Source organism: Desmodus rotundus, chromosome 10 (genome assembly GCF_022682495.2).
Source record: "Desmodus rotundus isolate HL8 chromosome 10, HLdesRot8A.1, whole genome shotgun sequence".
Classification (NCBI taxonomy): Eukaryota; Metazoa; Chordata; class Mammalia; order Chiroptera; family Phyllostomidae; genus Desmodus; species Desmodus rotundus.
This window is the reverse complement of record NC_071396.1, coordinates 87,060,461-87,085,274: the sequence shown is the minus strand read 5'-3', so window position 1 is coordinate 87,085,274 and position 24,814 is coordinate 87,060,461. Positions and strand designations below refer to the sequence as shown.

At 55.5% G+C, this 24,814-nt stretch overlaps 1 protein-coding gene across 31 annotated transcripts in view; it reads left to right on the top strand.

Moving 5' to 3' along the window:
* The window catches only part of CELF4 (CUGBP Elav-like family member 4), a 291,991-nt gene that overhangs the window by 213,914 nt on the left and 53,263 nt on the right, over positions 1-24,814 (top strand). For 18 of the 31 annotated variants that reach the window (XM_024580474.3, XM_045187660.2, XM_024580472.3 and 15 more), the window contains exon 3: positions 5,686-5,764. In XM_024580474.3, coding sequence (XP_024436242.1) covers positions 5,686-5,764 — 79 coding nt within the window. The remainder of the gene's footprint in view (positions 1-5,685; positions 5,765-24,814) is intronic. The other 13 variants (XM_024580478.3, XM_045187666.2, XM_024580476.3 and 10 more) reach the window with 1 other exon arrangement.

Below are 24,814 nucleotides of genomic sequence, written 5' to 3'. Positions count from 1 at the left end.
AACGTGTCTGTGGTGTCACATAAGTACTCTATAAGTATGCACATGTGTTTGTGCATACTTATACACACACACATGAGAGAGAGAGATGCAGAGAGAGAGAGAGAGAGAGAGAGAGAGAGAACTGCAGGGCTGAGAAATAACCAGGAGAGTCTCATTGAGGAAGAGTTGGGTTTAGATGGCCAGTTAGGAATGACAGGAAACTTTCCAGGTCCTTTTACTTCTGAGACAGCTCTGGGTGGGCGACACGGGGCCAGTGCAAAGCCAAGAGCTCAGGTGCCTGAGAAGACAGGTGGAGGAGGACCCTGAGTGGCCCTGTGGGCAGGGAGGGCTGCCCCAAGTGAAGCAAGCAAGTTCATGAGCGGGAGGCTGGAGGTCTCCCCAGCGCTCGCTTAGGCAGGTGTCAGGCAGAGGAACAGAGAGGGGCTCAGCTCTCCCTGCTCCCTGACCAGCCCTCAGGAAGGTGGTAGCAGCAGAAGAGGAGCCAGATGAAGACAGTCCCTTCCTGATGTGGTGACAGAGCACATCTGGGCTCTCAGGGGCCAGCGAGCCCCCTCTGCAGGCTGGCCCTGCTCTGGTGGGGTGCCCGTTCTGGCGTCGTGGAGCTGCACAGACAGAAGGGGGGAGAGGGGAGACACAGACAGGGAAAGGGCTCTCACAGAGGAGCAAGCTCAGGAGCACAGCCCAGGTGGCACCAGGAGGACAGGGAAAGGAGGAACAGGAAGTGCTGGTTAATCGGGACCATCTCCCCAGATGGGCACAGCACGCTCTGTACCCTGGCTCACAGCGACCTACAGACACCTGTGGGAGGCAGACTCGGCTAGCTGGGAACAGAGGGAAGGGAGAGGGTGTGGGAGGGAGGGGGGAATCCAATCTCAGAGCCGGGCTGGCCTGTCAGTCTGTCTGCCCACTGGCCACAGGCCTTGCCTTCCTTGGGGAGCCACGCTGCATGGCCAGGTGAAGCCACTGGACCAGCTCAATCATCATATTTATTCTAATTGTATCGTAATCGTCCCCAAGGAGCCTGGTTCAAATGAGCTTGACATTATTAAAATTTTAATGCCCAGTTTTCATAGCTGAATGAATATTTAAAGGGTATGTCCCAGCTTAAGTTATGATGATGAAGAAATTAATGGAATGTCTTGTTTAATGCATGGATATGTGTTGATGCAAAAAGTGGCAGGGATGGGCGGGGGCGGGGCAGCAGAACCCTAACAGAAAGGGCCTGGGAGGGCAGGCGCCACCCACCTTCTGCTGTGGTTGGGAGAAGGGGGTCCCCAAATCCTGGGCCAGGACCACTCGCTCTCCACCTCCCAGAACCAGAAACACAGTGGACAAGAGTCAGTGATCTGTCCCCTGAGGCCTGACCCACAGAAGGTCATCCTGAGTCACCAAACCCCACTCAGGCATCTGGAGGTATGACCAAGGCTGAAAGCCACGGGGTAACTTGGGGATGCTGGTGACACCTCAGAAAGAGAACCAGCTGCACCTCTACTGAAGCCAGCCCCCACCAGCCCCCGCCAGCCCCCAGCCCCGGGCCCTACTGAAAGGGTGTTACAGTGGCCAAGGGGACACTGGACAGAGGAGCAAGAAATGGGGGAAGGGAAAGTCACCGTGGCATAGGCTCAAAGTGTAGTGTTCACCTGAAAGGGACGTCCTGGGGCCTGTGTAGAACCGGGGTCCCCAACCTGCGGGCCTCGGACTGGAACCGGTCCGGACCTACTATGAACCGTCCCACACAGCAGGAGGTGAGCTTGAATGTAATGTGATTGAGTCATCCCAAAACTGTCCCCCCAACCCTTGTCTGTAGAAAAATTGCCTTCCACAAAACCAGTCCCTGGTGCCAAAAAAGTTGGGGACCGCTGGCCTAGTGGTCCTGAGGCCAAGGCCATGGTCCTAAGGTGCAAAGTGAGAAGAAGAACAAAGAGATGGCAGGGGCCCGTCGCACCATCTCCCCATTAGCCTCTCTCCTCTGTGTTGATGTCCCCTTCCTCGCTGGCTGTCTCTGCAGGCAGACTTGGCCTCCTTTCCCCAGGACAGGCTCCCTCTGTGCACCCCTCCTCCAGGGGGCGCCAGGCCTCGGTGAGGCTGGATGCGTCCCGAGTCTGGAACAGGGCATGGGGCCCCTGACGAAGGGAGGAAGAGCTCCCTTCAGTCCCAAAGCATCTGTCCAGAGCCTGCTCCGGCTGAGAAATCTTCCCAGCGGAGCCTGACACTTTATTTCTGCTGAGAATTAAGAAAGTACAGACCGTTGTTTTATCTCCCCATCGACCTGGCACCTCTCTGATGGCCCCGAAAAGGCTGTCTGGACGCTGACCATCCCTAGATCACAGTGGGACATGAAAAATGATGCAGGAGTCACAGGTTCATGGGAAACAATTCAGCTCTGCTCCAGCAGTCTGTTTGGATCACCGCAGGGGTGCCCAGCCCGTGGCTGAGGGCTGGTGGGAGGCTGGATGGGACCCAGGAAGCCCACAGTCAGAAGTAGAGAGAAGCAGCAGGGCCTGTGCAAGCCCCGAGCTGTGGAGGAGGTCTGGGACAGTGCTGTCCCGGGCTGGCCAGACCAGAGGGCGCCCCCAGGGGTGGCAGGCTGGGGACAATTGGTCCTAAGTTTGGAAGCCTGGTGCAGAGCGTTCATGAATGCCCAGGCTCCAGGGACAGTGGGACAGTGGCTAGCTGCCCCGCCCCACCGTGGAAAGTTCCATGCATAGGCAAATGGGCCCATCATATCAGAAACAGCTTTCCCCCAGCCCTTGTTGACCCACAGAACCCACCGACTGCTCTCAGACCCACATTGAGAAGACTGGCCATGGGCCACAGAAATGAGATGCCAGGGGAGAGTCCACCCGTTAGTCCCTGCCCTTCCTCCTGACATTGCCCCTAAGCATGGGGGTCAGCCTGGGCATGCTCAGGCCCTGGGGATGGAGTTGCCTTCACGGCCTCCCTCCTTCCCTCATCTGCGCAGTGGCAGAGCCCGGCTGGCTCTGGTTTATACACCTCTACCTGCTCCTCCTCAGCTATACCTGACCCCTCTCTTCCTGCTGGGGAAGCCTGAATCCCCCATCTGGCCCCCTGCTCTCCCCTCTTCTGCTTTGACCTCTCCTGGACCATCATCCCCAGGCCCATCATGTCTGGTTCCCAGGAACTCCTGGACATGTAGTCAGGTGTCAAGAGTTCTGGTTCATTTTGCTATCACCATTTACCACCTGTGTGACCTCGGGCTCATTTCTTAACCTCTCTGAAGCTTAAAGCTAAGGACAATCTAGTTGCATGCTCTTAAGGGAAGTTATGATAATCCAACAGCATAATGTGTGTAGCAGCTATTTGTCCCTCCTGTAGGTGTAGCAGTGTGTTTTGTGCCCTATGAGGGACCTGAGTTCCTCTTCTTGCCACTTAGTTCCCAGGCTTGATGGTACCTTCTGTTTGGAAAAGGGAATTTTTCAGGAACCCTTTGTCTGGAGTACCAGGAGGGCTTCAAGGTCAAGAGGAGGAGGCTGGTGGGGGTGTGGGAGAGGAGCTTGCAAATCAAGGGAGTGGACTTGGGGGAGGAAGGTGCCGGGGTGTAGGGAATGGAGGGAGACAAGAGGTGGTCGAGGCCAGAGGTGAGGGGCCTGGCTGAAGAGGTTGTATTCGATTTGATGGCCCAAGGAACCTGGCCCCAAATTCCCCTTGCCAGATGGACATTGTCCTCACTGACTTCCTCCCAGAGTAACTGGGGTCAAATGAGATAAAATATGAGCAGGCTGAGCCACCGTGGCATTGTTAGCACCATGCCTACCCTTCCCAGCTGAATCCCCGACCTGCCCCTTCTCGTACCTCCGGCTTGTCATTGGCACCAGAGAGATAACAGCCGCTACCTCAGGGAAGTGTACTAATTACATACGCAAGAGAGCTGCGGAAACATGCCCAAGGGAAGACGATGTCCAGACCTGGGTCCAGGTCAGCTTTTCCATAGAAAAAGATAGCAGGTTTGGGGGACACGAGGAGAAAGGTGTGATCTAGGAGGCAGGGACAGTCTAGGAAAGGCTTGGGTACTGAGTCCCCAAAAGCACTGGACAAGAGACCAAGAGCACCCTGGCACCCTCCTGGAGCCCTTCTCCCAAGCCAGATGCCTGCTCAGCCTTCTGGACCCTTCACTCAGAAACTGGAATGTAGGTAGTTTACGGGGGAGCCAGGGCACCCTAAGCAAAGTCAGGAACTTCATCACGTCCCTCTTCCTTCTCTCTGTGATTGGAGGTCTCCCTAATGCGACAGTTTCCTCTGCTGGCCAAGCTTACCTACAGAGCACCTCTCTTCCCCTCAGCTCCATAAGGCGTGCCAAGTGGGGACCATGGGCAAACAGTGGGACCCTGACCCCTCTCGGTGGACTGGCCCCCAGTGTCCTGTCTTGTCCCCCTGGCCACATGGCTCCTTTTCCTCTGTTCTGTGCCCTGCCTGCTGCCTCTGTCCTTCCCGGCGGTGAGTCTGCCCTTCCTTGTTGTCACCTTGCTGACTCACCAGCACCCGCACTCCCCCACCCAGTTGTCGTGACGCAGCCAAAACTCACCTCGAATCAGAGACCAGAAGGCCTGAGGAAGCTTGTGACTGGCCAGCCCAGCCTCTGGACACGAGGAGGATCAGTAACAAAAAGTCCCCAGTGCGGGACAGAATCCCCAAAATAGCCATGGCGACCTGGGTTTCCAGGCTCACCCTGCCAGGGGTGGCCCTGCCTCTGCTTCCCCATCTATAAAATGGGGGTGTTAGTACCTGCCCTGTCTGCCTTGCAGGACTTTGTTGAGATAAGGGATAAATGGGATAAGGGATAAGAGGGGTGCGTGGCAAGCAAAAGCACTGGCAGACACACAGAATGCAATTCCATTTGTGTGATTCCTACTGTTTTTATTGCTTGAAATATCTTGGGACTTCAGGGCTGCAGAGCCCACCCTGGTGCCTCCAGCATCAGGAAGGATGAAAGACGGCTGCGAGGCTGGGATTCTTGGAGTTCGGAGACCCCTAGTGGCCTGAACAGGGCATCGAGATGGATCCCAGAGATGGATCTCAGAGATGGATCCCAGAGAGGCCTGTGGCCTGGAGCCGTGGGGACTCAGCCTGAGCCCTGGTGTCCACACAGACACCACATGAGTCAAGTAACTGCCAACTCCTCACACACCCCCAAGGGGGCAGCCACGGCTGCAGGCAGGAGCCCCAGCCCTGAGCTCTGCATCAACCAGGAGCTGGGTGGCCCAGAAGCTCAGGCACCCAGGCCTCACAGCCCACATCTTTGAGACGGCATGGGGTGGGGTAAAACTCACTGCTATGCCCTGTTTCTGGCAAGAGACCGACGAGCTCATCTTGTCAAAGCCAGCTGTGTACCAGGGTCAGCCAGAGGTGCACTGCAGGGCCACATCAGATTCTGATATCACAGGCCAGTAAGAGCTGCTCAAAGCTGGGACAGGGACACCACATGGTCTCCAACCCAGAGAAATCCTCCTGTAAAAATAGTGCCCCGGGGACCATGTGGGTGAAGGGAAATGGGTGTGGTTTAGAGAGGACATTCAGGTTTGCAGCCGCTTGGGTATCCGCTTGCGTGTATCAGTCCGTGTGGTCTGTGCGCCTATGTACCTGTGCACCTTTGGGTGTGGGTGTGTCTGCCTCCTCCCCCCCACCACCATGCCTGCTCTAACACTGTCCCCCTGTGCTCTGTTGCAGATGAACCGGCCAATCCAGGTGAAGCCTGCGGACAGCGAGAGCCGAGGAGGTAGTAGCTGCCTGCGCCAGCCCCCTTCACGTGAGGGCCCACTTGTCTCTGCCCCCTCCTCCCCTTCCTTGCCTCCCGTTCCCCATGCAGCAATGCAGCAATGCAGCAATGCAGCGACTCCTGCAGCCTCCTCCTGTCCTCCCCTGCTCAGAGTTGGGATGGGGTTTTGGAGCTCTGGGTGACTGGTCGGGGGAGACAGTGAAGGGAAGGGAGTGTGACTAGGGTCTACAGGATGGTGGGGTTCAGTCCTTTCCATGAGTGAGTAACCAGTAGCACGTCCTGGGGCACTCTTCTGCTGCCTTTAGGACACCGAAAAGGTGTTCTTCCCACTTCTGTGTCACCAAGGAAAGCCCCACTGTAACTGGACTTGACCTGTGAAAGGGTGCTGGGTCGGGAGGTAGGCAATAGCGGTGGGAAATGGGAGGGCTCAGGCCAGAGCGAGCAAGTCTGAGACAGGCTCCCACGGGGGTGTTGGACCGCTGAGGTCAAGGTCCTGGAGCTTGATTCAGGGGTGGATGCCTGAAGGGGGGAAGAGCAGGAGCGCACAGCCTCACCCTAAACACCAGCCCGATCTCCGCTGGGAGACCACCCCCTCCACCAGAGGGGCCTACCCCTGCACACACAGGGGCTCAACAAGGCCCCAAGTCCCACCCACCAGGGCCCAGCTGGTGTCTTGTTCTTGTTCCCAAAGGGGCCCATGCCCCAGGGCACAGGTGCACCTCCCTCAGGCCCACTGAGAGCTGCCCATCCTGCTAGTGGAGATGGATCAGTTCAGGGGTCAAGATGGGTTGGGCATGAAGGGCCTGACCAGCAGAGCCCACCTGGTTCACGCGGCTGCTCCTGCCCCTTTCCTGGGTGTCGAGTTGTTTTGGTTTTGTCCATACACAGAGCTGCTCAAACACCCAGGGCCAGGTGCCCCAGCCCTGCCGGTGGGAGGAGCTCTGTCCGGCCAGGGCCTCACGCAGGGCTTCTCCTCGGTGGCACAGGGCAAAGCTGGGGGCTTCTTCTGCAGACCATCTCTGGGAGGCGGGCCCAGTAGGGCCTCAGCCCCTGTCACCCCATCATGCAATGACTCACCTGCAACACCTGTTCATGTAGTAGGATCAGGACGCAGCCAAGAGCCCCATTCCTGGCAGGTAGAGTAAGTGCCACCTGCTGTCCCCGACAGGGGCCACCTCAGGCAGGGGCCGCCAGAGGCCTGGGAGGAAGTGGCCTTGAAGGAGGGGAGATTCCACACCTGGAGGAGAAGTCAGCCCAAGGAGAGCCCCCCGACCCAGTATGCAGAGCAGACAGCCCAAAATCCAGCCAGTTTTCTCCAGAAGCAGAGCAGGGTGGTGGGAACCCTGCTGCCCAGCGAGGCCACACTGAGCTCTAACTCAAACCCGTTCTCCCTTCCCTTGCCTCCGAGGCAATAGCTCTCTGACTCCGAGTTGCTAACCTCATCTCCTTTCTCCCATACATCTCCTGACACTGACACTTGCCCCAAACCCGATTAATCAGCTCTTTTATTCTTCCTGCGGTAGAAAGGGGGGAAGCAGAGCCAAACCTAAACATCTATCTATTAATTGCATATTCAATATTAAACAGCACAGTGATCCTGAGTCAGCACTATCACCAAGCTAGTTTTTAAAAAAGCGAAAGTCAGTTTAAAATAATTTAATATCCATTAAATACTTCATCTGGGTGGAGGGGATGGGGAATAGGTGAGCTTTTAAAGAGAGGAAAGGAATGGGAACAGGAGAAAGGTCTGGAAGGCAGAATGGGAGGAGGAGGTGGAGGAGGAGGAGGAATGCTGTGGGAACCTTGAAGGGAAAAGGGGCAGGAGGAGGGAGAAGGTGAGAAACTGGGAAGAAAGAGGGTTGGGGGATGATGGGAGGTCACTGGGGGCACAGCTGGGAGGAAGAAGGAGGAGGTGGGAAAAGGAAGTGGCCCAGAGGGAGGGGGGATGCCTCTCCCCACCCCATCCCCTCATCCCAGCTCCAGAACCTGTTACAGAGGTTACACAGTGTCCCAAAGGCCCTGAGGGCACGGGACACATGGGTCCTTAGGACCGTCCACCAGCCACACTCTAAGTGCCTGCACCTAAGAGCTCAGGAGCAGCACAAAGAGATGTGTGTTCTGCTTAGGATTCGGGGTACAGGTTGGGACCTTGGGCTGGGGGCAGGAGGAGGGTGACTCCTGGCCTCGCCCACCACAGAGGGAGGCCATGGCCCACTGACATCACATCAGGATTCCAGCTTCTTGTTTCAAATCTCATGCTTCTAGAAGCATCCCATGGCCACATCAGCCCTCGGACACACAGGAGGAGTCCAGGACAGATGGGCGTGGGGGTGTGTTGGCAGGAGTTCTGTGAGGGGTGCGGGGGGCAGCATTTTGACTCTCAGGGCTGCGGTCTCTCATGAATTGTAGGGTGATGCCGACAGGCTGCCGTCCTATCCGGAATGGTATGGGGGACTCAGTTCTTTTTTCTCTGGGGTGGGCTTGGCTCCAACCTTACTGCCAAAGAGGTTGGTGTGGAGATGAGGGATCCATAATGCACTGACTGTAAGGGAGAGGGGCAGGCTGGGTGCTTGGCTGGGGCTCCCCAGAAAGAGTGCAGGACAGCAGTTCTTGCCCTGGTCCAGGCTTCTAGTCCTGTCTTTGCCTGGTATCCCCTCTGAGCCTCCACTCATCGTCCAGTGATAGGCGGGGTCACTGTCCAGTGAAGCCAGTGTTTACAGAGCACCCACTGAAAGCTATGGTTTTAAACAAATATGTTCAGTCCAAAGAACAACTTTGGGAAGAGGAAGTTATTGGCCCCATTTAAAGGTACAAACCAAGGCACAGAGAGGCTACCTAACTTGTTCTAACTCACACAGCTAGAGGACAGCAAAGCCAGAATTTGAACCCTTGCCTATCAGTCACCATCACCCAGGTACTGCCTTTCTCTGACTCCTGGGATAGTCACTCTGACTCAGCGGGCAGTGGGAAGATACCACAGGCATTTGTATTGCCTCTAGGACTATTTTAAAGGCAACTGAAGGTACAGGAGCAGAGTTCCAGATGAGGGAGGCAAGACCAGGCTGGACAAGGAGATCAAAGAAAAGAGACCTCATTTTGGCCTGGAGCAGTCAGGGAGGGCTTCCTGGAGGAGGTGTGAATTGGACCAAAAGGATTAGACTTGGCTGGAGAGAGTGAGGGCTAGTAAACATAGGGCATTCTACACAAGGCCAGGGGTTGTGCATGCCTCCATCAGAAACGGGAGCCACTGATCCTGATGGGGGGGGGGACAAGACAGAGAGAGGGTATCCCAGCTCTAATGTCCTTGGGCAGGAAGAGAGGAGACGACCCCTGTGACCACCATGAACAGCCAAGGCTCCAGCTAGGCAAGGAAAGAAAACCGAAAGAGAAAGAGCCTCCCTCTGCAAGGAGGACCCAGTTAATTTCACAGAGCTCGTGGGAGCAAGTTGTATTTAAACTCAGATTTGCCGCCAAATAAGCAATCCAGTTCATTAACCAAGAGAGTGAGGCAGGCTGGGCACCGAAAGGGTGGAAGGTGGAAGCCTGAGGGTATAACCTGCCCCAGCTGTCTCAGAGGTAAAGACACTCCCTAGGGCGTGCACTGTGGTGTCCTTCGCATCCGAAGGCAGAGGTACCAGCCCAAGAACTGGTTCATAGTCAGCATTTTGAATTGACTCTCCACGGCAGCAGGGGCCCTTCATTCTCTCAGTTTCACTCTGGGTGAGGGCCTACAGGTGCTGCCCTGCAGGCCTGACCTCCCTCGTCATCCTCCCTGGTCTCTGGACAAGGCTCTGACCTAGTGAGGCTCCCGCAGCCAGGTAGTGTGGGCTTGTTTCAGGGAGTCAGACTCAGCATTTGGGGGTCCCCCTGGGCTGAACTGGAAAAGATGGGGGCTGGGGAGTGTGGCCACCTGCCTCAAAGGGCCCAAAAAGATCAGCAGATGGGTAGGGGACCTTGAGGAGGAAAGGACTGGCAGAGGCCAGGGCCAGGGGCAGCAGACACTGGGCTGCTCCCTCCTCGCCCCACCCCCACCACTGCCAGACCCACGCCCCAGAAGCGGCAGAAGTGTGCTAACTCCCCTGACCCCTAGAGAGCCAAGCCCCTCCTCTTCCAGTTACCAGCTACCAGCTAGGGAGGGTTAGCCTCTGCGGCTGGTCTCTGCTGTTTTCGATCACACACCTTTCATACCGACGCGCCAACGCCCACACTGACAAAGGCACCCACAGACACACACCCAACTTCACACACACTCCTGGTAAGGTGGGAAATAAATGTGGCTGAGGGTGGGGCACAGACTAGGGCCACCAGGATTTACCTCATTACTATGAAACGATAGGGAAAACCGCCCCCAGCAAGATGGATGACTTAGGAGTTGAAGTTAGAAACCAAGATGGCTTAGGAAGGAGTCTGGGGAAAGAGGGGATTCGGGATTGCCAAGGGGCCGCCCCACTGGAAGGTGGCAGGCATGACACTGGAGTGAAACAGTCTTCCCAGGTCTGCACCATGGCCCTCAGCCTCCTCGGGACCCAGAACTGGAAACCACACAGGCACAGACACACTGCAGCCCACACCGGCCTTTGGCTGGGACGGTGAGGCCTGAGCTGGGGGAAGAGGCCATGGCCTCTCAGCGACTGCAGGAGTCGGGGGCTGGGGCGGGGGTGGCTTCCAATTCCCTCTGCAGCCCATCCAGGTGCGTTTTCCTGAGGAGACTTCTGTCAGGCAGAGGGAGGAGAGGCAAAGGGGACAGCTGAGACTGCACCTAACAGGAGCCCATGATGGTGGAAGGGCCTCAAGTGGACGCAGGCGGGAGGGCCAAGCCCCTGTAGTTCCCACGCTGGCTTCCGGGACTGGGGGAGGCCCAGGAGAGGTCAAGGGAAGCGATCCTGAGCTCCAGCCATGAAGGGGGCCCTGCAGATGTAGCTGGAGTAAGCTACTCTCTGGGGACAGCCAGGGGAGCTTCTGGAGGGCAGAGGAACTTCTTTTATGTCTCCTGAAGTCCTTCAAAATTACCTAGGGCTTCCAGTCCCTGATGCTTTCCATTTCCAGACCTGGGACTCCTCCCCCACAGCCCCTGCCCTCGCCCTCCGTGTCTGTCTCTGGCGGGACCTGGGCAGGGCCAGGAAGACAAGGGAGGGCTGGGGGCAGGTGTGAGTCATTCCTTTCCACATGGGGCCCTGAGGCAAGTGCAGGCCCAGTCACTTAGCCAAGCAGCATCCCTGCAGCCTTTTGCTGCCCCGTTCATTTAATGGCATCTTCAGGGCACCTGTCCCCCCTCACGGTGACCAGCACTAGTGTGGCAGCAGAGTCCCGCTGGGCTAGCTAATGAGGTTGGACACAGTGCCTGTGACCGTGGCTCCAAGGCCCTCACAAGGCCACGTTCCTCGCCATAAAACCGTGGCGGATTCCGTCCTCCAGCCCCTCCACCATCTGTAGCCCCATTGGTTCCTGCGGCTTTTTAAATCCTATTAAGTTCCTCATTTCTTCTCTGAGTATTATTTTATTCCAGGCACAGACAAGGCACTGTCTGGGAGGCCTTCCAGGGGCTGTTGGGGACCAGCTGACCAGTTCAGGCCTCCTGGGGCAGCTCCCTGCTCCTGCCACGTCCTGGGGACCAGGAGCCCTGTGGTCACACTGTTCACCTCCAGATGCTGGGTCTCCCACTTCTGGACTTTTCTAGCTTTTTAGTCCCGTACTCTAGGGAGGCAATTTAGTGAGCGAGCATTTAGATGAAATGGATGTGCAGGCCAATCCCACTTTATGAAAAGTCAATATAAAGAAGTTTCAATTTTCCTTTCTTAAAAGGCAACAAATGACTTACTTCACAAAAGCTTCTGGATGTACAGGAAGCCCTCAGGGCCCAGCTAGGAGGCCTTAAGCCCGGTGGGAGGGGCACACTAAACATGAAGCTGAAGACCACTGAAGATGAATCTGCGGTTACACTGGACAGCAGGAATGAAGGTTCACTTTGATTGAGTCGCAGTGCAGGGAGAAGGGTGGGGAAGGTGTGAGGAAAAGTGTGAAGGGCAAGTGTGTACTCCCTGGGCGAGGTTCCCCTGGCCCGTGGGGTGTGGGTGGGCAGGGGCTTGTGCCCAAAGAACAGGCTTGTTTGTCCCGCCAGCCAAGTTCCACTGCAGGAGTCCAACCACACCTCGCCCTAGTCCCTCCCCTGAGAGACCCCGGAGTGAGCAGTGCTAACTCCATCCTGGCCCAGAGGGTGTGATCCTGGGCTGAGAAGGGGTCCAGTGACTGAGGCCCCAAAGCAGCTGCCTAAAGGGGAAGGAGTCTTCATCTCAGAGCAGAAAATACCCCACTGTCACCACCCCCTTCTGTGTCCCCATAGAAGTCCCTGGAAGCCGGGCAGTGTGCATATTCCACTGTGGGCACCTGTATGAATGTGTATGTTTTGGGGGTGCATTTCCACTTCACCTCCGATCAGACCTTGCAGACCCCCAGCATCCTCAGCTCATCCAGACAGTGATGTCCCCATCCTCCATTCCCACAGCTGTGGCTGGGCCCAGGGGCCCTGGGCAAGAGGTTACGGCCAACATTTGGCTGCGGCATAGCTAACTGCCCTCTTGGCCAGGACATGGCACCCCAGTGGCCTGGAATGGCCCCAGGCACCATCACGCCCACCCTGCCCCAAGAATCTGCCCCTCACCCAGCCCCTTCCATTTTTAAAAACTATCAAGAAGGAAAGCAACTCCACAGTCTCTCTCCACCTCCTTGTTCAGAGCTCAGGAACCCTGTTTATCAACCTGTCCTTCCCTATTCCCACTGGAATTTCTCAAGCTGCAGATTGTAATGTTTTCACTTGAACACCAGCCCCAAAGCCAATGTCCCAGGCAGATCCTTCCTGCACTTGAATCCCTGCTTTGTTTGGGACCAATCTTTAAGAAAAGCCATTACCTAGCTTTCCGCTTGGGAAGCTTGTGTCAGACAAAAGGCCGCACAGCCCAGACGCTGCTGGTGCTCAGAGAGCAGCCTGGGGCAGGGGCCCTTGCAGGCCGGGCTAGGCCGCAGGCAGGTGGTCTAGCTTAGGGTGGGGCCGAAGGGCAGACTACTCATCACCAGGCCCAGCGGCTCACCCGGGGCTTGACCTCTTTGATGGGTGGGAAGTCCTACCACATTTCTGAGCACCATCTCTCCTGCTTTTGTTTAGGCATTTGTATCCTTTAGGTTCCCTAGATCCTGGTGCCAGGCTCCCCTGCCCTGCGGGCTTTATACTCTACAATCCATGTTCTTTCTGACTTAAAAGTTAAAAGCATCTTTGTCTCTTTTGTTTCCCAATATCTGTTTAAAAAAATTTTTTTAATCCATGAAGCTCCTGTAGGTTACACAACTGAACTCAAACAACAGCTGCGTGAAGACAGGTCTTCGTGGTAGGGGAAGGAGGTGGCTGGTGGGAAGGGACCCTAGGGAGCCCCGGTGGAGGCGCTCATGGGGCAGACACATTATAAATAGCTCATAACTCCTGCCATAGGTGCGAAATTATAATTAACTGCAAACCTGCTGAGTTTAAATGGACTTCCCGTTCTCAGCTGGGGGAAGGGGGTGTTGATTGATCTGCATTTTGTTTTTGAGGTTTTTAAAATCCATTCGGCAAGTTAAGTTGAGATCCTCCGCTCCTTGCCAAATTCCCTCTGGCCCCGGCTAATTTAGCAAAGGATTGTTTCAGGGGAAATGGGATATTAATCATTGCAAATGGGCTCCTGGATGATATTTAAGAGCTGCCTCCTGTGTGCCCAGGCTGAAGGAGCTGATGACAGGAATAGGAATGACAGAGAGAGCGGACCATGGCCCTCTGGCTCCCACCCCGTCACTGCTTCCGTGGCATCCTGTTGCAGGCACTGTGGGCATGCAGGAGGAAGAACCCCACTGCCTTGGGAGATGGGCAAGATAAGTGCAAGCATCCTTGGCGCTGCTCTGGGCGAGGCCTGACGGGGGCGCCATATCTCCAGTGCCCCCCTGGTCCCTGCTCACCTCACTTGGAACAGCCTGATGACAACACGGGAGTTGTGAGGTTGTGCAGGGGGTGCGGGAGAAGCTGGGAGAAACAGTGCAAATCAGGGGGATCAGAACAGGTAACACCTGCTTGGCCTTCAGAGCAGAAAGGATTTGAGCAAGGAAGGGTGAAGCTTCCCTGGTGGGAAAGCAACCTGAGTCAAAGCCAAGTTGGAGGGCCCCAAGAGGCCAGAACAAAGGGTCTACTTTGCGGGGAGGGTAAAATATGGAAACACTAATTTCTGAAAGGTGCTTTAAATTGATGCATTTAAGCAAAGGGAAGCCCTCTAAGGCTTTGGGGCAGGGAGTGACATAAGAGTGGCACTTTGGAAACAGTAGTCTAGGGACGCTTAGAGAGGTAGGGGAGGGAGCCAGAGCAGGCCAGCAGGGACAGTGCTGGGTACCCCCGAGGTGCTCCGACCACAAGCATCCTGCCCTTCCCACAGTGATGCTGGCCACCTCCTGTTGCAGAGGGGATGACGACACCCCTCTGGAGCTGTGGAGGTGGAACGCAGTCGGTGAACGATGGAACCCTCCCTGCTGACAGCTGCTGCAGTTATTTTATTCTTCGAGTGCAGTCCACGGAAAAATAGAGGAGGTGACAGGGGTGATGATCTCTGACAAGGTGTGACCAACAAAGTGCAAATGAAAATCACACTGCCAGAGCTGTACTGAACATGTGAATTAGGCCGGACAAGGAAGGCTTCCTGGAGGAGGTGATTATTGGAATGACAGGTTTACCAAGAGGTAGCATCTGGGCTAAGTGTCGCAGGCAAAGACATGAAAACAGAGACAAGAAAGGCAAACGTGTGGCATCTTAAATGCTTTTTAAATAATGGAGAAGAATTGACTTGGCTGGCGAGGAGTGTCCACTTTCTGGAAGACTCAGATTAGGTACATTTGGGTCTCATTGCTTCTCAAATTCCAGGGCACGCACACCTACGCACACACAGTATCTGGGTCTGGGGTATCTTGTCCTTTCTCACCCTTCAGTCCAAGTTCACCAGGCCTGCCCCAGAGTCTGGTTCTGTGTGCTGCTGCCCAGCCTTCCTGCTGCCCTGACTGCTGTTAGGTAGCCCTGCTCCTTTCCCCTCCCAGCCCAGCACATGGGATCTAGGAAATGCTGCAGCAGTGACTGCTAAAACAAAGCTACAGCTCTGGAAGGAAGAGGGATAGAGACTGTAGGCCCTTGATCCTTCCATGAAGTCACTCAGAGCCTCCAGTACAAGAGCCTCGAGCCCTGGGACAGCCCTGCAATGTTGACCTAGCAGCAACCCCACTGGAAGGAGAGGGAAGCAAGAGAAGAGGAGACTTGCCCAAGACCACGCAGCCAGGAGTCAGCCCGCACCTCAGCCCTCTGTGCAGACCTCCAGGCCTTGCTGCCTCCCCATGGGTCTGTGCTGGGGTGCTGGTGTGCACAGAAAGTTTTCCCAGTGTCGACACCTCCCACCAGACTTCAGGATGGGCTCTCAGCTCCTTGTAGCCCTCACCTGTGCCCTTTGAGAATGGGAGGGTGGATGGGGGACTCAGGATGCGCCTATCTGTGGTCTGCCTGAGCGTGTAGGGTCAGCTAGGAGGAGCAGGAGGAAAAAGTCCATGTCTGCCCAGCAGAGAGCCAGCCTGGGTGCTCAGAGCTTTGTCCGTCTGAGCATGGGAGGGAGGAAGGCTTTGCAAAGGCTAGAGGTCAGCAGGGACCAGCCAGCATGGGCTTTTGTTTTTATTTTTGGAGTTGTTTTCTTTTGGGGGGGGCATATTAGGCACAGACCCATGGCCCCAACATCATAAACACCACACCCTAACACTGGATACCTAGCCCAGGTGTCTTAGGAGACTTAAGGCTGAGACATAGCTGGCCAATTGGAAGGGACTCAGAATTGCAGAGAGCTGACCATGAGAGAGAGATGCATGGGGTTCCAGGAGGACGTCTTGAACCTTTGCTGACCTCTCAGGCTAGAGAAGCTCCCATTCTGGTGGGGGATCAGGTTACTGCCTCTTGAGCACCACCTGAGCAGTGGAGACAGTGAGCCTCAGCTGGCAATGGGGAGAGCTGCGCAGGCCAGGGCAGACAGGGAAGGCTTTCTAGAGGAGGCTGCCTGTTGGAGTGGATTCAGCCCGAGAAGCCAGTGAGACAAGGAAAGCAGGACCCACGGCACAGAGCCTCTCTTAGGAAGATGAGGAGACCAGCTGGCCTGAGGAGAGGGTTCCAAAGAGTGCCTGGCTAAAGAGTTGGTGGTTTTCTGGAAGATGATGGGGAGTCCTGGGGACTATGGAGGAGGTTGGTGTATGATGGAAGCTGGACTTGCAAAGGCTGGCCACCCGCAGGGAGGACAGGACGGGGTGTCACAGAGACCAAGGAGAGACCTGTGCAGCCTCCAGCTGTGAGAGGATGGGCAGGGGCCATGGGAATTAAACCGTAAGCTCAAGAACCCTATTGTAACCAGGAAGTGCAAAGTCCCGAACCATCCCTGCTCTGCCCAATACTTGCTGCCTTCAGACCTCCAAGTACACAGCCACTTTCAGCAGACACAGCCCACCCTTGGACGGTCCTCTCTGACCCTTCCCAGCTGCCCGGATCCATGTGGTCAGAGCCCTTGTTAGGGTCCACCCTGCTGGCATGCTTTCTCCAGCAGCTCCTCACTGGTCTTCCCAGCTCAGAAGCCCCTTCCTGCTCTCTGTCGGAGCCACAAAGTTAGGCAGTAGTTATCAGTTTCTCATCTCTTCAGGAGACTACTCCCTTCTCGGGGGCAGGCAGAGCCAGCCCTCCACAGACCCTGGCCGGGCGTCAGGCCCTCCCTCAGTGCTGGCACCATAAGGCCAGCCTCCCACTTCTGTCTCTAAGCGGGAAACTTCTCCACCGGCCTACAAACAGCCCCTTCTTTTGTCTCCCTAACCCCTCCAAAGTCAGGCACACAGGCAGGGGGCGGCAGTGGGCAGCGGGGAAGGTGCCACTGACATTGGCATTCTCCTTGCAGTGCATCTTAATAATTTAATGGCTATTAGCAGGGCCGCAGTGGTGGTGGGGGAGGGGGGGCACAGGGGGAAGATTTATAGAGAGAATTCACTCCAGGTTGGGGTTTTGTCTTCCTCTGTTTTCCTGGCATTTATCATGCATGTTTTAATTTGGATCGGAGAGTTGCTACCATCTGGCCATTATCGCAAAGAAATATTCATTTTCACTGAGTGACACAGGCTCCATTCATCATGGAGTGTGCTGATTGCCCCGCCAGTGCAGGGCTACGCTTCTCCTTCTTTTGGAATGAACCTTGAGCTAGGAGCAGGTCCCACTGGCCAGGAGAGGAAGCATGGGGCAGGCAGCTACCACTGACCTCCCAGCCAGGTGGGCAGGGGGTACTTTGGAGGAAGGCCAGATTGGAAGTTGGGAGAGCAAGCTCTCTTCTGCCATCGTAGCCCTCCCATCTCCCCTCACCTCTCCTGGGGCATGGGTTATTGGTGGCCCCCATAGTGTCACCTCCAGGCAGTCCTTAGGCCAGACCACGGAGATGGCAAAGGTGGCCCCTCTGCCTGGTCCCTGGGCCTCCAGCATCTGATAAATGCCCTGGTCCCGTCTTGCTGAGGGTGGAGTTTCCTTAAACAATCTTTCCCTAACAGAATATCACTCTAGTGGTATCATTTCAGTTCAGGGCTGTGTGGGGGACAGGAGGGCCACCTCATTGTCTGCTCATCACATTATGGTGGCACCATCCGGGCTGGGCCTGTGGGAAGAGACGTATCTGCCTCCAGCTGGAACATTTCCAGAGCGTCACCCTTGTCTCCACCCACAGCTCACCACGACAGGCTGTCAGGGGCCACTGAAGGCCTTTGGTCGGCAGTGGGCACGGGATCCAAGCATGAGCCTGGGAACCAAGAGGGTGTTACAGCACATCCCTGGGTTCAGCTGAGCCCCACTTTAAACCCACTCAATAAGCATGCATCCAGATCTACAAAATACAGAAAAGAGGAGAAAACCTCTTCTTATATATTTGAAATAGTGACAGAGCACTCAGACTTTGCTGAGCCCTGCCGTGTCTGGTCCACTGACCCACCACACACACACACACACACACACACACACACACACACACACACACACACACACACACACACACACACCAGCAGGGATTCACAACATGAAGATATCAGCTGAGAGTGTCACGCCACCTCCCAGCATTAGACACTCCCAGGAGGGGAGTAAATTAGAGCCAGAAACAGCTTCATGAGAGAGATGTTTGATTTGCCAAAAAGGCAAAATCAGTCAGGAGGGCTTTCATCTACAGAGGTTCTAAGTCCCCAGGTCTTGGCCCAAGTCCAGGAGCCAACTGACTTCCCTGGTCTCTGTCCTGGAAACGGTGGCCAGACTCTGAAATCTGACCTCCACTAGGACCCAACCTAGATTTGGCCAAGACCCAGGAGGCTGTGCTGAGGGGTAACAGAGTCCAAGGGGAGGCCCATGGGAGCTCTGTGGACCCTTCCCCAGGAGAGAAGAAAGCCACAGGCATCCTAAGTGTTGGCAGAGCACTCCATGCCCAGAACTTATGGGCACACTGCCAGGGTTCTTGGCTCCAGGGGGGTACAGTCTGTCAGGGGCTGGGGTGAAAGCAATGTAGCCATTGGGAGGCAGGAAAAGACCTCAAATCAAAGCACTGAGTTAACTATGACTGAGGGCCATAAGGTGTGGTACAGGAAACCGACTGAACTTAAAGGCCCCCTGCAAGGGCCAGGTCCTTCCAGGGGTCCTTGTGTTTCTTCCCTGGCTCCATCATTGCTCCTTTGTATAGATGAGGCAACTGAGGTGCAGAGGTTAACTAGCTGGGGTCACCAGCTGGTGGGGGTGGGTGCATCTGGGAAGAAACCCAGGCCCTTCTGATTCCCAGCACCAGGCTGTGGGTCCGGAAAAACCACGGGGGACTTTGAGTAAGAGGTGGCATCTCAATTGGATACGGTGGGAGGTGGCAGCAGCGAAATTCTAGGCAGCAGAACCTGCCTGCCTATCCTCACACTCCGGTTTTCTGTCTCGCACTTGTTGAACTAAATTAGCTGCCCTCCGCCCCACCCCTCCTCCCTCCTCCCACAGCCCGCAGAGGTGGTGAGGTCCCCACTTCCCTGTGGAATGCGGGACCTGCTAAGCGGCTAAGGACCCTTCCCCACCCGCCAGGAACATGGTGCCGCCCCCTTCTCCCTTGGAATTCGTTCTGTGACACCAGCAGCTCTGAAACATCTGCTCCTCCGTCCGGGACCCGCAATTTGAATAAATTACCCCGACGTGGCGGCAGCCTGTTATTAATGGCTAGAGTTTTATGAAATGCTTTAGTTAATAACACTGTGGCCTGGCGCTGCGCTTCTCCCAGATATTTTTATATTTCGCCTGTTTCCTTCCTCCTGCCTCCCTCCACCCTACAGCCACCTCCAGGGCTCTGATCTCTGGCCACAACATCCCTCCCCCACCCTCTCCTCCCCTCGTCCCTCTGGCTCCACCTGGAACCTGGGGACCACCTGTACCCTGTGCCCTTCATCTGGGCAGTGCAGTCAAACCACGTCCGTCCCTGTAAGCGATTCACGTGTGCCCACCGCAGCTCCTTCTGCCTCAAGGCCTAGGGGAAGAGGGGACCCCCGCGGATGGATTGCTCCTCCCCCAAAGGAACTGGGCTGCTGAAGACTGGGCCAGGTGCAGAAAACACTGTCTCCAGGCCCTGGTTCTGCACTCCTCATCCGATCGCAGGGGCTCTGCTGCTTTGGGGGACCCTACAGAAGCCTGGGTAACTGAACCCACCTCTCCACAGTTGGGCTGACAGTGACCACAGCCTGGGAGAGGCCGACACAGCAGCTTCTTTCTTTATTCGAGGCCCCTGGCTCCTCTTTTCTTTTGTTGGTTTGCGCCTGGGCACCACACCCTTCCTGCATGAAGCCCTGCCAGGTTACTTTTAGCGCCTTCATCGGACTCATTCTACACGCCCAGACACACGCCTTCTCAGCTGTCCTCTGGCCTTTCTCCCCATAGCCTGACAGCCTGCCTTTTCATGGAACCCCTGGGGCCGGGCCAGCCCTTCTAGAATATCCCAGGATCGATTAACAGTAGGTTCTCATACAGTGGCTTACTTCAAAAAAGCTTGTGCGTCTATGTGGGCGAGGCTTCTGCAAAGCACAGGTGCACTTCCTGAAAGGGAGAAAAGTGGGCCAAGGGGTGGGTGGGTGTGTTCACTGAGATATCAGAAATCACTGAGGTATAAATAGGTAGCCAGTGTAGTCATGACTGCACTGTTCCCAAAAGTATAGACCACGGTCATGGTTAAGAAGTGTGGAGAGGCAGGCTCCTTGCAAATTCAGCCCAGGGCTGAGAAAGCAGAGGGTCCAGGCCTGGCAAGGTGGGCTGTGAGCCAGGGGAGCCTTCTACAGAGCCTCCCCAGGGGGCTGGCTCTCTGGGATTGGTTGGGGTGCCTGCTGCCAGGGAGCCCCAGAGTGAGTGTCTGGAAGCACACAGAGAGGGTGGTGCCTGTGGGAGGGGTGGGTGGCAGGAAGGTAGGGTGCCCTACAGTCAGGAGACCGGATCCCAGTCTCTGCTCCACAGGAGGGTCCTTATGAACCCCCAAAGCCCAGACGTAGGGCTCTAGGAGGGGTCTTAGAGAACCCTCTGTGCCAGGGCCAAATTTAATTGTGTAGTTCCTGTTCCTGGGGACCCAATGGTGACCCTGACACCAGCTCTCAAGGGAGAATGTGCGGCATCCCCTCCACTCCCCCCGCCCCTGCCCCACCACGCCCAGTGCTGAGGCTCCAGCAGACCAAGGTGCTCACCACTTCCCATTTGGTCTAACATTACTGTGGGACTCTGCCTTTGCTAAGAGCCCACAATTATATCATAATTACTGCTGAAAATGACCTTTTAAATATATTTTAAATTCAAAATGTCTTTAAACCCTTCACCGAGCACCATTTTTCAATTTCAATGACTGTTTTCCTTTTTGGGGGACGGGGTACAATGAGGATGGGGAGGGAGGAAGGGCCCTCAGAGTGGATTTCAAATGTTAGTCCCTCCCTATGACAGAAGGCGAGCAGGCCCAAGTGGTGCCTTGCAGGAGGCCTAGGGAGGGTTGGGGGAGAGGACACAGGACAGAGCAGCACTTGCCTTTCCTCATAGCCTTAATGACTGGGAGCCTCAGGCTCTGCTGGCACCTGCCCATTCCAACCTTCAATGCCTTCACCCCAGGGTGACAAATAAGAGGAAGTACTAAGGACACTGTGCCAGTCTGGGCCAGTACCTCGTAGCCCTTCTCCACCAGGTTTTCTTCCCTGTCTGGTCTCCTTCCAGGCCCCCAATGCCACACAATGTCCAGCTCCTGGCCTGCTCAGCATCCTCTAGAGCCCCCAGTTCCTGCAGGACAAGCCTCCTCCACACTCTGCTCTCCCATGCCTCCATTTCAGGGCCCCTTTGCCCTGACCTGGCTGCTGTGCCCTGTCCCTCAGACAGCCTGTGCCCCTTGCCGTTCTTACCATCCCGGAGGACAAGAGATGAGGTGGAAGAGGGTGGTTTGCTCTTGGCCACAGCTGCCCCCAGCCCTGCTCTCCCAAAGATCTAACATGCGGCCACTTTGCACTCCTCTGCTGTTGCTGCAGCCACCCCATCTCTACCCGCAACCTCTAGGAAACTCAGCTGCACCTCCCATCTGGACTGGCTTGTCCCTCTCTGTCATGCCCTTCCCTCCCACTCACCCCCTCCAGGAGACCTGGGCTGGGGAGTCCTGTGCTACCCAGTGTCACCGCAGTACCTTCCCAATGTGGTCCTTGACTGTGTCCTCCCTCAGAGGTGTCCTCACAGCTGCTTCCCCATTAGAAGGGGCTCCCAGAGGTTTGAGCTTGTCCCTGGCTGCTGACCTGGGTGATCAGAGGGTGGCTGCTTGCCTCAGTGACAAGACAACAGAGGTAGTGTGAGGCCTTCCGGGCTCTTATGCAAGGGGGTACTTTTGGGGGCTCCAGTCCTGTCAATATTGACAATAACTGCACTCTCCCTATGCACTGGGGACTTAGCCCCCCTACCCCACCCCGCCTACCGGAGCAGCAGGAGGTGTAGAAGCAGGGCTGGGGGAGGGGTACTGATATGGTAGGGGTGTTAGGTGGGTAACTCCATCCAGGAAGGAGTGGCCAGTGGGCTTCAGATAGTCCTTCCAGTGTCTTCTTGGGATTCTTCTTACAATGGCCAAATTCCCATAGCACCCAACTTGTTCACTGTGAAAGTCAACATACTTTCCAAAGTCAAACTGATATGGGTACTGTCCAACCCTTTGGATCACCTGAGTTATTAGATTGTCTGTAGTTTCGAAAGACCCCTGCGCTGAGCCATGGAAACCAGGATCCTGTGCTGCCCGACCTTGATTGAGGTTTAGGGTATGGCAGCTCCTTGGCTTCCCACAAAAGAGCTCAGGGCATGAGGATGGGGAGACGGGATAAGGGCTCCCAGAGCTCAGAAGAAGGGGCCATAGGGATAGTGCAATGAGGTGGCATCCATGACCTAGCTGTGAGCTCAAATTCAGTCTCAGAGCCCTTGCTGCTGCTCGGCAGGGTCCTGAGAAAGGTGGATGGTGGCAGGTGCATGAAACCAGAGCTAAATGATGAGACTTCTGCAGAGAATGAAGTGCTAGAGGGACACAGCAAGGAGCAGTGTAGGGTGGGGATACCAACCACCATCCTGGCCAAGGTATTCCTCAAACCACCTTGATACTCTATACCCAAGCTCAGGAATCCACAATGTTTTCCTGTTTCCTATGACTGCCTTTCTAGAGTGCCCTCAGTCTGGCCCCAGCTGTCCATTCCCTCTATCACGAGTACAGGGCAGGCATGGGGTTACTTAGGAACAGCCAGTATGAAGAGTTCTAATGTAATCTGCCTTGTGTCCAGAACAGAGGAGGTGATGGATCTACTCATACTGGTAATATCACATGTCCAATTTACAAATGTGGACTTAAGTTTCAAAATAACTAAATTACTTGCCCACAGTCACACAAAAATTAAATGCTAATACCTAGATTGGAACCCAGATGTGACTCTGAGATCTTGAGTCTTAGCCCCTCCTTTCTTCATTCCTTCTCTAAATCCTGCCTGGCCATCAAGCCCAGCTTAAAGCCTTCTTCCTCCAGAAAGCCTCCCTGGACTGCATCAGCCCTTCCTGTCCTCTCTCAGCCTCCACACAATCCTTTTTGTTTATGTGAGTATGTATGTGTCTGCGCTCCTCAATAAGGTCATAAGTTCCCTGAGGGTCAGAGAGTAGACCCAGCCCACACACCTTCCTGCAGACCCCGGTAGAGGGACCAGGGCAGGTCCACATTCCTATACCAACAGCCCGCCTCCTCCTCTGCCTGTCATGGCCTGGAGCAGGCAGGAGGTCTGGACAGTAGTGGGAAGGCCAGCAGAACAGGAAGAAGGTGGAAGGTGGAGGGCATGCCACTCCAGAGACATGCATGCTCCACGATGTATAGTAACAGAGTGTGCACCATTTCCTATACTGTCATAAAAATCATATTTATAATACCAATTAAATGCCCGTGACTTAAATCATTTATAATAGAGATACAGCCACTCATTGAACCATTAGCAGAGTCAGCGACTTCTCACTCTTAGCTGGGTCTGACAGAGAGTGATGGATGGGAGGAGGGGTGGCACAGAACAGGAACTTATTCTCTGGAACCCATCTCCCACCCAGGAGGTGCTACTCAGGCAAGGCTGAGCTGGGAGAAACCATGTGGTCATTTGGTCCAACCCCCTGCCTTACATGGGGCAGCCCCCAGTGCACTGAACTGGATCGAGAATGCCTGTCCTCAGGGCTCTTTCCAATTCTAGCCCTGGGGCCTGTGGGAGACAGCCATCTTTGCCCTCTGGGAATGCTGTGCTGGGTGCTGTGCTGGGATGCAGGGTGAAATGCAGCAAGCAATCAATGCACATCTACAAGTGCAAGGAAACAGTTCCTGTCTCTGCCTTCTTGTGGAATCAAGTCTGATGGAGGTCAGAGAGGAAGAATCAGGCAGACCTCTGGACTCCCTGTAGCCCCACCCTGTGGAGCTTGCACCCTGCTGAGGAGTAAGATGCCTGGGCCGGGGTGTAGAGGTCTGAGCAGACTCAGGGGGTGTCAGTGACTGAGTTGTGTGGCTTTGAGGCAGGGGCCACTCCCCCCTACTTTTTCATGAACCTGACTGACACCTACTCCTCTGGGAGATCTGCTAGCCCCACTCTCTGGGCTCCCAGTGGCCCCACCCTACCGAATCCTGGTGGCTCTGCACTGCCAAGGTCTGGGCAGAATCCAAGACAGACTGAGTTGTGTGGCTCTGGGGTAGAAAACACCCCCCACACACTTCCCCACGCCTGACTGGCCCCTCCCCCTCGTAGGAGATCCACTAGCCTCATTCTCCTGACTCCCTTGGGCCCAGCCCTGCTGAGATAGGGCTCCTGGCAGAATCTGGGACAGACTGAGTTGTGTGGCTCTAGGTCAGGGGCCATTTTCCTTTCACACACCCAACCAATGCAGAACCCTCCCTTTACATGGCCAAATCTTGGTCTGTTTGGGTTTAATAAACTCTGCTAGCCTCATCCTGATGACTCTACCAAAAGGTGTGTGAGGACCCAGCAAATGGCAGCTAGACTTGCTATACCCTGGGACATTTGCTGAGGGGCCTCAGACCCAGGACTGGCACCAAGTTTGAACCTGTATCAATCTGGTAAACACCACTTGCCCCTACATGGTGACTCACTGAGAACCTACCTCATGCATCTTGAATACCACCAGAGGCTCTTTCAGTGATGAACCTAGCAGGCAACCAACAGGCAGAGGCAGGCAGAGGCAGATCTTGGGATGCCTTGGAAATTTGCTGACCTGCCCCCAGCCACGGTACTGGTAAAAGCTGGCCTTGGTGTGCAGCTTGGTCCTTCCCACACACAGCCAGGCCCAGCAGAGGCAGCATCTGATACTGGTCTGCACCAGAGTCCCTCCCAAGAGGACCCAGAACCAACACACCAATTAGCCACCTTCAGACAACATCAGAGCAGGAGCCAATGAGCTTCACAAGCAGCATATACAAAGGGAGATCTTGAAAGGAACCAGAC